The 14,028-nt window shown below is 44.4% G+C and overlaps 1 protein-coding gene across 1 annotated transcript in view; it reads left to right on the plus strand.

The window, feature by feature from the left end:
* The window catches only part of LOC126268164 (adenylate cyclase type 2-like), a 452,935-nt gene that overhangs the window by 207,910 nt on the left and 230,997 nt on the right, over positions 1-14,028 (plus strand). Inside the window, exon 2 of the mRNA XM_049973741.1 lies at positions 5,163-5,304. Coding sequence (XP_049829698.1) covers positions 5,170-5,304 — 135 coding nt within the window. The 5' untranslated portion in view covers positions 5,163-5,169. The remainder of the gene's footprint in view (positions 1-5,162; positions 5,305-14,028) is intronic.

Genomic DNA, 14,028 nt, shown 5'->3' on the forward strand with positions numbered 1-14,028 from the left:
TAGACCGGCAAGGGAACTTGCTGTTCCAACAGGACAATGCACGTCCGCATGTATCCCGTGCCATCCAACGTGCTCTAGAAGGTGTAAGTCAACTACCCTGGCCAGCAAGATCTCCTGATCTGTCCCCCATTGAGCATGTTTGGGACTGGATGAAGCTTCGTCTCACGCGGTCTGCACGTCCAGCACGAACGCTGGTCCAACTGAGGCGCCAGGTGGAAATGGCATGGCAAGCCGTTCCACAGGACTACATACAGCATCTCTACGATCGTCTCCATGGAAGAATAGCAGCCTGCATTGCTGCGAAAGGTGGATATATACTGTACTAGTGCCGACATTGTGCATGCTCTGTTGCCTGTGTCTATGTGCCTGTGGTTCTGTCAGTGTGATCATGTGATGTATCTGACCCCAGGAATGTGTCAATAAAGTTTCCCCTTCCTGGGACAATGAATTCACGGTGTTCTTATTTCAATTTCCAGGAGTATATATATATATATATATATATATATATATATATATATATATATATATATATATATATATATGACAGCGATCCTGCCTAGTTACCGGGATAAAATAACATGGGTAGCACTCCAGAAGATATGTTTATGACATTTTTAACAGGTGTAATAATGTATATCGACTTTAAACTACTACGATATTGTTCGAAAACGTTGGCTACAAAATTTCCTCTACGTGACTCCACTTTTGTAATTGGCTCCACTACAACCTTAATAATACAATGAAGAGCCAAATAAACTTGTACACCTGCCTGATAACGTGTAGGGTCCCCGCGAGCACGCCGAAATCCAGCAGCACGACGTAGCACGCACTTGATTAATGACACAATGAACCCTGCAGGGCTGTACATACATCCTTAATAGTACGAGCATATCCCAGATATGCTCAATAATATTCATTCTGGGGAGTCTGGTGGCCAGCGGAGGTGTTTAAACTCAGAAGAGTGTTTCTGGAGCCATTCTGGACGTGTGGGGTGTCGCATTGTGCTGCTGGAATTGCCCAAGTCCGTCGGAATGCACAATGGACATCAAAGGATACAGGTGACCAGACACTACGCTTTCGCACGTATCACCTGTTAGAGTCGTATCTAGACGCATCACGGGTCTCATATCACTCCAAAGGCACATACCCCACACCATTACAGAGCCTCCACCAGCTTGAACAATCCCATGCTGACATGCAGGATCCATGGATTCATGAGGTTGTCTCCATACCCGTACACGTCCATCTGCTCGATACAATTTGAAACGAGGCTCGCCCGACCCGGCAACATGGTTCCAGTCATCAACACTCCAATGTCAGTGTTGAGCGCCTATTTGAGTCGTAAAGCTTTGCGTAGTTCAGACACAAAATGACTCCGAAAGCCCATATCGATGATGTTCCGTTGAATGGTTCGCGCGCTGACACTTGTTGATGGCCTCATATTGAAATCTGCAGCAAATTGGGGAAGAGTTGCACTTCCGTCACGTTGAACGAGTCTCTTCAGTTGTCGTTAGTCCCATTCTTGCAGGATTTCTTCAGGCCGCAGCGATGTCGGAGATTTAATGTTTTACCGGATTCCTGATATTCACGGCACACTCATGAAATAGTCCTACGGGAGAATCCCCACGCCATAGCTACCTCGGAGGTGCTGTGTCCCATCGCTTATGCGCCGACTATAACACTACGTTCGAACTCACTTAAATCTTGATAACCTCCCATTGTAGCAGCAGTAACCGATCTAACAACTGCGGCAGACACTTGTTGTCTTATATAGGCGTTACCGACCACAGCGCCCTTTTCTGCCTATTTACATGTCTCTACATTTGAATGCGCATGCCTATACCAGTTTCTTTGGCGCTTCAGTCTATAATTAACGAGTTCAAAATTATTTTCGTGTACATATTTGCACGTTTTTAGTGGAAGGTCATATTTCCACTGCCACACGGTGAAAATGGGTCCCTCAGTATTGCAACTGTCTTATAAACTACTATCTGTCCAAAAAATGTCATTCGGGTTTTCCGCACAGTTATTGGGGATTTATTCGGAACTATAATCATAATTTTTTCGCAAATTGGCATTTTTTTCCTAAGATTAAAATTACGCCTAGTATTTTTTTCTGGAAATATTCGAATTTTGTATGAACAGCTTCAGAACTCTGAAAAAATATACAATATTCTGCAGTAATCTCGGATGCCGACATCAGTCCACATAGATTTGATGCATGGGTAGGCCATAATTGAAGCTGTTCCGTTGCCGATTGGTCGGCTACTTAAAGATACGCAGGAAACTAGTAACAAGAAAACCCGCCGTTACCGAGATGATTTTACACGCAAATATTCCCGCGAGAAAACGATGCATGTCGTATTCCACTGGCTTCTGGCATCTTCGGCTCTATTCATTTCGAGAGACCAGAAAATGACACTTGAAGGCAATAGATGGCGTCTGAGGTATAAGATCTGCTTTTCGGACCATCTCCAAGTGTAAAACCTGACAGCCACTTTTCTGAAAGCAATGTTGTCACAAGCGACGAATGTGACTATGATTTCGACTGAAATATGTGAAAACCATATAAAGTATTTCAGTACTGTAATTTCGACCTCTGACTCGTTATCAGGGACCTCACAATACTTTACACTTGAAGTTTTACACGATTCCTCCAAATTAATAATTTTTGATCCAAAGTGGATCCCATTTTGAATTTTGTAGTTCCAGCATCGGATTCCTAATAAGCGATCCAAAGATTCTAAGAAAGGACGCACTTTTGCAGGATTTTATATCCATTTTTGTTATTATGTCCATGTTTTGATACGTGCTGACGCATTGTGCGGCTCAACGCCCACTGCTCTTACTACAGTGATTCCATACAACCGACGGACATATGCACACCACTGCACTGCTACGATTCACGTCAGCGGTGGAGCAAGAAATGACCTCCTGTTACTAGTTCCACATCATCTACAACGCTCCAAAGCGACTATTGTGCTCTTTTAAAGGGTTAGGTGATAGTTTATGCGTGGAAATTACACTGAGATGGCAGAAAGTCCACGGATACCTTCTAGTGTTGTGTTGGACCTCTTTTAGACCGGCGTACTGCAGCAACTCAAGTCGTTGGAATCCCCTGCAGAAATATTGAGCCATGTTGCCTCAATAGCCGTCCATAATTACGAAAATGATACCGGCGCCGGATATTGCGCACGAGCAGGCATCTCGATTACGTCCCATAAACGTTAGGTGGGATTCATATCGGGCGATCTGGGCGACCAAATCATTCACTCGAATTGTCCAAAATGTTCTTCAAACCAACCACGAGCCACTGTGGCCAGGTGACATAGTGCATTGTCATCAAGAAAAATTCGTTGTTTGGGAACACGAATTTCAAAAACTGGTTCAAATGGCTCTAAGCACTATGGGACGTAACATCTGAGGTCATCAATCCCCTAGACTTAGAACTACTTAAACCTAACTAACCTAAGGACATCACACACATCCATGCCCGAGGCAGGTCTCGAACCTGCGACCGTAGCAGCAGCGCGGTTCCGGACTGAAGCGCCACAGCGGCCGGCGAGCATGAAGTCCATGAATGGCTGCAAATGGTCAGTCGAAGTAGCCGAACATAACCATTTCCAGCCAATGACTGGTTCAGTTGGACCAGAGGACCCAGTCTATTCGACGTAAACAAAGACCACACCAATGTGGAGTCACCACTATTTTGCCCAGTGCCTTGTTGGCTAGTTGGGTACCGAGCGAGAGGTGGCGCAGACTAGACTAGACTCGCATTCAAGAGGACGGTGGTTGAAAACCGCGTCCGGTCATCCTAATTTAGGTTTTGGCGTGATTCCCCTAAAGTGCTTCAGGAAAATGCCAGGACAGTTCCTTTGAAAGAGCACGGCCGGCTTCCTTCCCTATCCTTCCCTAATTCGATGGGACAGATGACCTCGCAGTTTGGCCCCCTCGCTTAAATCGACCAACCAGTCCATGGTCTCGTGGGGTCTGCGCCAGAGTCGAACCCTACCATCAGCTGTTACCAACTGAAGTCGGGACGCATCTGACCAGGCCACGGTTTTCCAGTCGTCTAGGGTCCACCTGATATGGTCACGAGCACAGGAGAGGCGCTGTAGGCGATGTTGTGCCCCCCCCCCCCCCCCATTAACGTCAAATTTCGCCTCATACGTTCATCGTATGTCCCACATTGATTTCTGTGGTTATTTCCCGCAGTGTTGCTTGTCTCTTAGCACTGACAACTCTACTGAAACGCCGCTGCTCTCGGTCGTTAAGAGAAGGCCGTCAGCCAATGTGTTGTCTGTGGTGAGAGGTAATACTTGAAATTTGGTATTCTCGGCACGCTATTGGTGGTAACGATTTCCAGAATGCAATGGGCCATGCGTTTAGCTCCAACTACCATTCTGGGTCCAAAGACAGTCAATTCCCGCCGTGTGGGCATACTCACGTCGGAAACCTTATCACATGATTCACCAGCGTACAAATAACAGCTTCGTCAATGAACTGCCCTTTATACCTTACGTACGCGATAGCACCGCCATTTGTATATGTGCAAATCACTATCCCATGACTTTTGTCGCCTCAGTGTATTTCCGACTCTCCCCCCTCCCCCCCCTCTCTCTCTCTCTCTCTCTCTCTCTCTCTCTCTCTCTCTCTCTCTCTTTCCAAGCATTAATTCCGACTGGCGGGGTGTACTGGTTAATCGGATGTGGCATGTTAATTTTAAGGGGTGGCCAGATACCCTTCCTGTCGCAGCCCCATACCCCCTGCGAAGGAATGAGTGTACCCCAACTGTCTGCCTCTAGTGTAAGCCATGACATAGTGCGAACGTGTTCAGATATCTGCGAGCCGTGTAACTGAGGCGGAACGTGGGGACCAGACCAGTATTCACCTAGTGGGATGTGGAAAACCGCCTAAAAACCACATCCAGATTGGCCGGTACACCGGCCCTCGTAGTTAATCCGCCGGCAGACCCGATCCGGGGTCGGCGCGCCTACCCGAGCCCACGAAGCAGCGCGTTAGGTCTCTCGGCTACCCTAGCGGGTCAGTGTATTTCCGACACTGAACCAGAGAAACTGGCATGGGACTACATGCCGCACTTATATTACAGTCTACTGTTGTACGTGGCACAGTTGCTCAGTGTCGTCGATGGTGTGTTACAGACGGGTCATGTCGGCGGCGGGGCTGGAGCTGCTGACGAGGACGAGCCTCAGCCAGGTGGAGCACAAGCCGCCCGACCTGCGCTCCTCCTTCGCGACGCCCATCAGCCTCGATGAGCGCTCCTGGTCCTGGAGGCACCTCAGGGTACGTCCACATCTCCAGTCCTAACACCACCCTGCAGGTCGTTCAAACTACGACAGCAGCAAGCGCTACAGTGGCCAAGTCCTTAGAAGACGACAGGGCAGAGGCATAATTTGGTATCCACCCAGACACATAGTAATTATTGACTACACAGTCACATTCTCATCCATAATTTCAGTCGTGTCTAAACACGCACAAGCGCACACCCACACGCACACGCACACGCACAGTGTTAGTCTCTGTTTGCAGTCTCGAGCTATCTTGTGGGGAAGACCCTTTCAGATGTCCTTCCGCCCCTTCTCGGAGCTCATGTAGCGTCGCATGAAGTTTCACTTAAGGCTGTAGTCAGGATCCACACACTCTTAGTGATGCGCGCCGTGCGATAGAAATTACGCCACTTACTGCTCCGCTGATCTGATTAGTGGAATGAGCCGTTCAGGATTAATCCTGTGCACTACCACAACATAAATTAGTTCAAATGTGTGTGAGTTCCTAAGGGACCAAACTGTTACGGTCATCGGTCCCTAGACTTACACACTACTTAAACTAACTTATTCTAAGAACAACACACACAGCCATGCCCGAGGGAGGACTCGAACCTCCAGCGGGAGAGGCCGCGCAATCCGTGACATGGCGCATCACACCGCACGGCCACTCAGCGCGGCCATAATTAGTCTGAATTAGGGTCACCACTTTCGCTTTTATCTACCATACAGAGTTAAAAATTCCTCCACTGATATTTCACTCATAAATACCTTTACCAATAGAAATTCTTTTGGAAGATTCTTAGAGCCGACCGTTGGATTGGAAAACGAACATCACAAACAGTCACAGCACCATCTTGGTATGGTTTCTATTCTATAGCACCAATAATCTCTTTCATAAATAAAACAGCAATGGAAGTGCTTTTGGAAGATTCTCTGAGCCGACCGCTGGATTAGAAAACGAACATCACAAACAGTGACAACACCGTCTTGGTTTGGTTTCTATTCTATCACACCAATAATCTCTTTCATAAATAAAACAGGATTGCAGTATAAAGTACACAAAAAAGCACCTGTCTTCAAATTTCAACTAGAAGAAACGAAATTTATTATAGTCTAATAGAGCCCGGCAAGTCCTCATCTTTAGTTAACACCACCCAGCTAGCTAACGGCTCCACGCTCTACTACGCTTGCTGCTCTTCCTGCTCCTATACAGTCTGAGTACGCAAAGTAAACTGACATATCTCAAAACCCGAGAAATGACTAAACCAATTCACACACCCGACGAAGGGAACACACTCGCGAACTCTTCCGAACAGAAAAACTTCATTGGTGCAATAAAATCTTGGCAGGTTTCCTCCCGCATAAGATCGCAGTGTGAAAGGCTACTCTTTCTTTCCATCTTCTGGTGTTGCTGTATCTCAGTCCACCTTCTTATGCAGGTATAAGCGGAGAGTGTTTAAATCTCGCTAGGGCCGCTCCACAAAAGTTTAACAGCCACCCGTCCTACTGGTTTCGTTTTCACTGGAAAATCGCGCCCGCTGCCCAGCGTTGCACTACGCGATGCAAATGTCTGTCTCTCCCGTCTCAGTACTTCAAAACTGGTTACCAAGCTGCCCTGAGGTCAAACCCTTTATCTCGATTTACAGGATTCGACGTCACTCGTATCTCGATTGTCTCCGTAATAGTGCTGTCCCGGAAGCTATTAGCAGACATTCACCGTTAACCTGTCTCGATCAGTGGAAACTTATTTTCCTGCCGGAGTATTAAGCTGCGTATATCTCCTATGCAACGTAGGGAGACACAGAGCTGCGTATGCACGCTGTAAGATTTCTCACATTCGCTTGCGACAGCCTCGTTGAGGAGACAATCCAGATAAGAGTGTCGACGAATCTTGTTAATCGAGATAAGGATTTTCCTCTTAATGTTGCTTGGCAATCAGCCTTTGAAGCCGTAAGACGGGAGGGGCTCCAGTTACTCGGCGTAGTGCAGCGGTGAACGGCAACGATTTGCCAGCTACGTACCGGCCGCACCACCGTTAAACTGTAGAGCAGCGGCCGTTGCGATATTTAAATGCCCGCCACCAATACCTCTACAAGGAGACGAACTGCGAAACACCGGCGCTTTGATAGAAAATGGGAAGGGACAGTAGCCTTTCCGAAACATTCTTTCCATATACTGATCAAATCGCAGAAAACAGGCTTTCTACTGCCACACGACAAACTTCGCTTCTGATCAATATACCTATAACACTATAAAACATATGAACCATGCCAAACACATGCAAGATTCAGTCAAATGAAAATCGAACACCTGCTATGACGGGACCTTGGAATGATTCCATTCAAAAGTAATCACCACACGCGATAAGATATTTATCCCATTGGCTGATGAGGCGAACAGCTCCTGATTCGTAGAACGCGGTCGGCCGCTGACGAATCCACAACCGCCCTCACTCTTGCACTTTCTTGTCCAACTGAAAGTGACGTCCACACCGGTCTTTCTTCAAGTCGCCATAGATGTGAAAATCGCATGGGGAAGGATCTGGGCTGTACGGAGGATGCCGCAGCGTTTCCCAACCAAAGTGCTGAAGCGTAGCCTTCGTCCTGTTGGCAGTGTGGGGGAGGGCGTTATCTTAATACAGGATGTCTCGGACCAACGGCATTCCTGGGCGTTTTCATTTTATGGCACGTTGCAGTTTCTGCAAAGTTTCTTCACGGCGCCGTGCATTGCTGTATATAAGATACTTAATTTGTACATGTAATATGAACATTAATCTTAATACTTTGATTGCAACTGTAACTAGCTATCACTGGATAAGCCTTTTCTACTGTATGAGGTCAACGGCAAATAAAAAATCTCAGATGATCGTGGTTCCACTCTCGAGGGCCCCTGCAGTCGAACTTCCTTACCGGAAGTTGTGTGAAGGGCTTTGGATTTGAAACTTCCTGGCAGATTGAAACTGTGTGCCGGACCGAGACTCGAATTCGGGACCTTTGCCTTAGCTCAGTTGGTAGAGCACTTGCCCGCTAAAGGCAAAGGTCCCGAGTTCGAGTCTCGGTCCGGCACACAGTCTTAATCTGCCAGGAAATTTCATATCAGCACACACTCTGCTGCAGAGTGAAAATCTCATTCCGCTTTGGATTTCTTTGGTGGGGGAGATGTGAAATGTTTCCACTGTCAGCTTTGCCGTTTGCCCTCAGGCTGTCGGACGGAACCGCACTGTTTCACAATAACGCCCGTTCAACACTGTCAATCGGAAGAAGACTATGCTTCAGTGATTTGGTTTGGAAACACTGCAGCGACCTCCATACGGCTCGGGTCTTTCATCGTATGACTTTCATACCTGTGTGGATGTCGGTTTCAGTCGGACGTGGAAGTACAAGAGTGGGTACGGTTATAGATCCGCCAGCGACCGATCGCGTTCTACGAAACAGGAATCGATCGTCACGTCTCCTAGTGCGACAAATGTTTCAACACAGGTGGTGATTATTTTTGACGGGAGCCATTCCATGCAACCATTGTGGCGGGTGTACTGTTTCCATTTGACTGTCTATCGTGTAATGTAGAAACTATTTTATTTGTAACAAGATCACATTTATAACTTGCTACCTCTTACACATTATGGAAAATCACACTGAACGGCTCGAACACATTATGCGATATCTGGTGGACCGCGAAAAGACATGTGCAACATAAGAAGGCGTTTATATGATGGGAGTTTACAAGTATTATCATGCTCAAAAGTGTCCGAAAGACCTGAATTACATTACGCCTGATTTGTATGCAACCCACAAGAACGTAACTGTATTGCAAGCCCTCTAACTTCCTTCTGGTACAGTGGTTTGACTATACCAAATAATTACTACAACAGACCACTACAGAACTTTACTCTGTGTGCCAATCAATCCCGATGCAAATTGATACCACGATAATGAAAATATCAAGGGGCACGTTAGTAGAGACTGTAATCTCCCCCTCCTTCCTTCTTCCATCTAATGTCCACATTAAATAATGCCCAGTCCAAGTAATTCATAAGCAAGCTTGTATGAAGATTTTAGAGGAGCCAAGATTACAATAAACTTTCAAGTTTACTTAGCTTGTCATGTTGAGATGGCTCCAGTCCACCTTGTCTAGGGGTCTGAATCTTGAAGCTGAAAATCTAACATCAGGTCCTCACGGTTCGTTTGAACCATATAAATTGGAAGATTGTTGTTGTAGAATTTTTTACGTAAATATATTTTCCTCTGATTTTCTCACAATTTAGCATCTCGTACAGTATTTTGATTTTTCACATTATCAAAGCCGAAATTACATTGTTCGAATCTGTCATACAAAAATACGTCCGATCACATCAGAGGCAAAATTATGGCTTTCACACTCTGAGGAAATAACTATTCCAAAGAGTTTACAATTTATCTTAACAAATGAATTCCTATTAATTTTCGTTACATGATCAATTTCGATTATTATTTCATAATTAAATCCAGAAATAAACGTAATAAACAGTACAGCATTGCGTAATTAATAATAGAAATTTTAAGTGTACAAATAATTCGTAGTTTCAAATGTTTCTGAAAAAAATAATTTTAACTGTACATTCGGAGCTAGTAATATATTATTGATTATAACATCGAAACTAAAATACTTTATAAAGTAATTTCTTTTCATACATTTTAGCTTGAAATATAACATACTGTGTATAAAATTATATGGATGTTTTCAGAAAAGCAACTGAGATATACCGACATGTCCAAAATTCGAAAAATAATACTCGTATCGACAACTACTGCAGACGAAAAGTAATAAATGTTTCAAATGGCTCTGAGCACTATGGGACGTAACTTCTAAGGTCATCAGTCCCCTAGAACGTAGAACTACTTAGACCTAACTAACCTAAGGACATCACACACATCCATGTCCGAGGCAGGATTCGAACCTGCGACCGTAGCGGCCGGCCGCGGTGGTCTCGCGGTTCTAGGCGCTCAGTCCGGAGCCGCGCAACAGCTACGGTCGCAGGTTCGAATCCTGCCTCGGGCATGGATGTGTGTGATCTCCTTAGGTTAATTAGGTTTAAGTAGTTCTAAGTTCTAGGGGACTGATGACCACAGATGTTAAGTCCCATAGTGCTCAGAGCCATTTGAACTATTTGCGACCGTAGCGGGAAAAGTAATACCAGAGGAGATGTCCCGTTACAAGATGTCACAGTCCTTAACGCTTGTAATTTATTACAATGACTAACGATTCAACAAACAACTTCAAACTTGAATTTACTTGACAAAATGTTTTGGACAGGACCAGGACTGCTACCCAACAACTATTCTCCCTGTTAACTGACCACGCAAGGTTTTAAATATGCTTTCCGTCACATGTCTAAACTTGAAATGATGTAGCGTAAAGTTTTGTGTTGGCCGGAGCTTCGAACCCAGCACCTAATCGATTGTTAACTATGCATAATCAAATGTTAGGTATCGAAACTTTTCACCAACTACGAGACGACAGAAACGCAAATGAGGAGCCTTACCACGAAGAGACGTTAAAGATCGATGTGTTACACCAGTGGCGAGATGTGCGTTTGTTTGAACTGGAGACATCGTGAGCAATAGTCCTGTACTGAGTGGGAGGCAAAGACGCGCGTATCTTCGTTGTTGACGACATGCAAAGAGACGTTACCCACGGACTTCTTTTTCACCAGTGGCTAGGAGTGGCATGCTCGTCTCTGAGTCAGATGCCAGTGTGAGGCCACAAAATGTAGTGTTATGCGTCTGCAGGCACGAACAAGGTATTGTGAACTGCATCCCAGAGGTATTTCCATCGCTCTTGGCGTGTGTTGCCGACAGCTGAGACGCCTTGCGGTCGCCGTACAAGAAAAACGACCAAAGAAACTGCATCAAGTGTAGCTACTGGACGAGAACGCTCGTCGGCGTTCTGCTGATTTCACGATAGAACCTACACAGGAGCTTGGTTTGAAATCAATTCCTACAGCGTGTATTGTTGTGGCCTCGAATGTTTACCTTTCTCGCTCCATATCGTACAAACACGAAGAAAATTTCTTGTGGGCGTATAGCATTTTAATTTCTGAAGCATTAGCTTTCTACAAGCATGATATCCAAAAACTGATTAATTAGCTCTTATGTTTTTATGTAACATTCAGTAGACCCACATTATTATTATTTTGCGTATGGCTAATACAGACATATCGTGAAATTAAATTACATATACATACGTACATATTGACACACAAGGATCTTAAGTTTGTCTTTACAACTGAATATCCAGTCCTTCAATCCATCTCACTGCATCTTGATAGGCTCGAGTCCTGCATTTACTGACAATGTGATTGCGGGGCTCCATACCAGACTGTTCACCACAGGCTGGATCAGGCAGCTTCTTCCACTTAAAGAGAGCATCCCTGCATCGGCCATGGCCGGTACGGATTCTGTTGAGAGTAGTCCAGGTCTTGCGTGGTAGGTCGAATCCACTTGGAAGTTTAGCACCTGAGAAGATGCTGTGCAGGTGCACATCTGTCACTGCTTCCCACCGACCTTTCCATTCTTCAAGAGATTTGAAATCCTTTAGCAACCATGTCAGCAGCATCGCAGAGAGTTGGGCGGCGTGATTTCAGTCTCTTACGATTTAAAAGTGGCAAGTCGCTATGCACCGGTAAGTTAGAATTCCTGAAGATCTTGTGGAATTCTCTCATAAGAGCAGTACATCTGCGTGGATCAGGATGCATTATACCGATTAACAGTGGATGCCAATAAACTGGAGTAGATCTGATTGCACCAGATATTATGCGCATTGTTGTATTCAGCTGGGTCTCAACAAGCCTTGTATGATGACTGTATATACGACGTATATAAACCCACAAGAAGCACTATAAAAACATACACTGCTCTAATACAAATGAAATACAGCTTGCCTTGATAATGTTTCTATCAAAGGCTAATTTAATAAAACTGATTCTATTCGTTATTCGCTGTCAGGGGGAGGGGGGTGGGGGGCAATGGCAGTCGTTACAGAGAGATCTTATCATTTCTTGACCACACCTTTATGCTTATCATTCGGCTATTGTGTACTTCCTGGATCCAGGATCCCGGGATGGAACCGTTTGTGCTCGCTGGAGAGAATGAGCTGATCTTCCCTTAATCCTGCTAATTTGCTAAAAAGGTAGTGCTCGAGGCTGACTATGCTGTTTTCAGGGGCGAGCGGTTTCTCGAGAATAGTGATGTTTTCCAGCATTTGTTGGAAATGAAATCTGAAAAGCGCTGGCAGGAGACAGACCTTTGGTAACTGTTGTAAAGTGCCGGAAATGACCAACAAGAGTAATTACCATGTGTCTGTAGGTTTTAGCTTAATTCAAATCACTGAGTTGTCCTGATTGGTCCAGTCTGCCGTTGCTGCTTCTCCATTGACAGCACAATACATCCTGCTTGCTTTTATACTGGAGTGTTTGCCTCTCGTGACGTCTAGTGGTCAATTCCGCATTATATTGGGGTGTCCGGATGCTTTTGATGAGATAGGGTAAGATATTCGCTAATAACGATGCGCAGATGTATGAAATGGAAAGATCACATATGTTAAGATGTAGGTAAAACAAGTATCAGGCTATGACTCACTGATAGGAAACTGAAAAATCGAAATCTGTCTACGAAAGAGATTCCAGATAAAACACTTTTATGACCCATCACTACACAACAGTATAAGAGGTCACGTCGATTGTTTAAACAGAACGGCGGTGCGAATGGTCGCAAGCTTGTTTAACTCGCGAGAGCTAACTTCCATACTACATAAAATACTGTAATATTTTATGGAAAGTCATTAAAATGCAAAGAAATACGTACGACTTGACAGAGATTAATAATACGGATAGCAAGATTAAAGCTATATAGGATGTTGCCTAACGGGAGAACGGGCACCCATCAGACTCCAAGATGCCACAACAACTAAACTAAATGAAAACGTTGTGACTGATAATTCACAAGTTGCGAATTCTTTTAAGACTCACTTTCTAAATATCGCGGAAAAAAATACGAATAAATGGTTCATTCGAAGAAGCAACAGAACATTTTAAAAATGTCATTCCACAAAACCTTAAACAACTAGAAGTAACACCGAAATCATTTACTCAAAATAATTATAAAAATTGTAAAAAACAAAATCTCTCTTGGAATTGATGGAATTTCAAATGGAATTCAGAAAATCTGTTCCATACTAAGAAATGTGATTTATGCAACACATCACTGGCAAATGGAATTTTTTGACACAGGTTGAACTTTGCAATTGTTAAACCTCATCACAAGGAAGGTGACAAAAAACAGTTATCGTCCAATTTCCGTAATATTCAAAAAAAATAGTCTCGCACTTCAGAAGAAAAAGCTTACTTAGTATTTCACAGTTTGGATTCCAGAAGGGCTGCTCGTTCGATTTACACATTCACTCATCAAATAATACAAGCTGACGGTATGTAGTACATCTTCAACATGCTAGACATTTTAGAAAATTGCGCCGTCATAAAACACATATTCGCTAATGAAATTCGTTATAGTTTTCCACACTTAGAGTAGAACAGTGGGGTCCATACATGGAATATTAGAAGAAGAAATGACCTTTATTACTCATTGTTAAAGCTGTCATTGTCTAATAAGGGAGTCCAACATGCAGCAGCAAAAAATTTAGATAATTTGCCTAATAACATAAAATTTCTGACAGGTAGCAAAGCAAATATTAAATCTAACGCGGA

This window comes from Schistocerca gregaria, chromosome 4, assembly GCF_023897955.1.
Source record: "Schistocerca gregaria isolate iqSchGreg1 chromosome 4, iqSchGreg1.2, whole genome shotgun sequence".
NCBI lineage: Eukaryota > Metazoa > Arthropoda > Insecta > Orthoptera > Acrididae > Schistocerca > Schistocerca gregaria.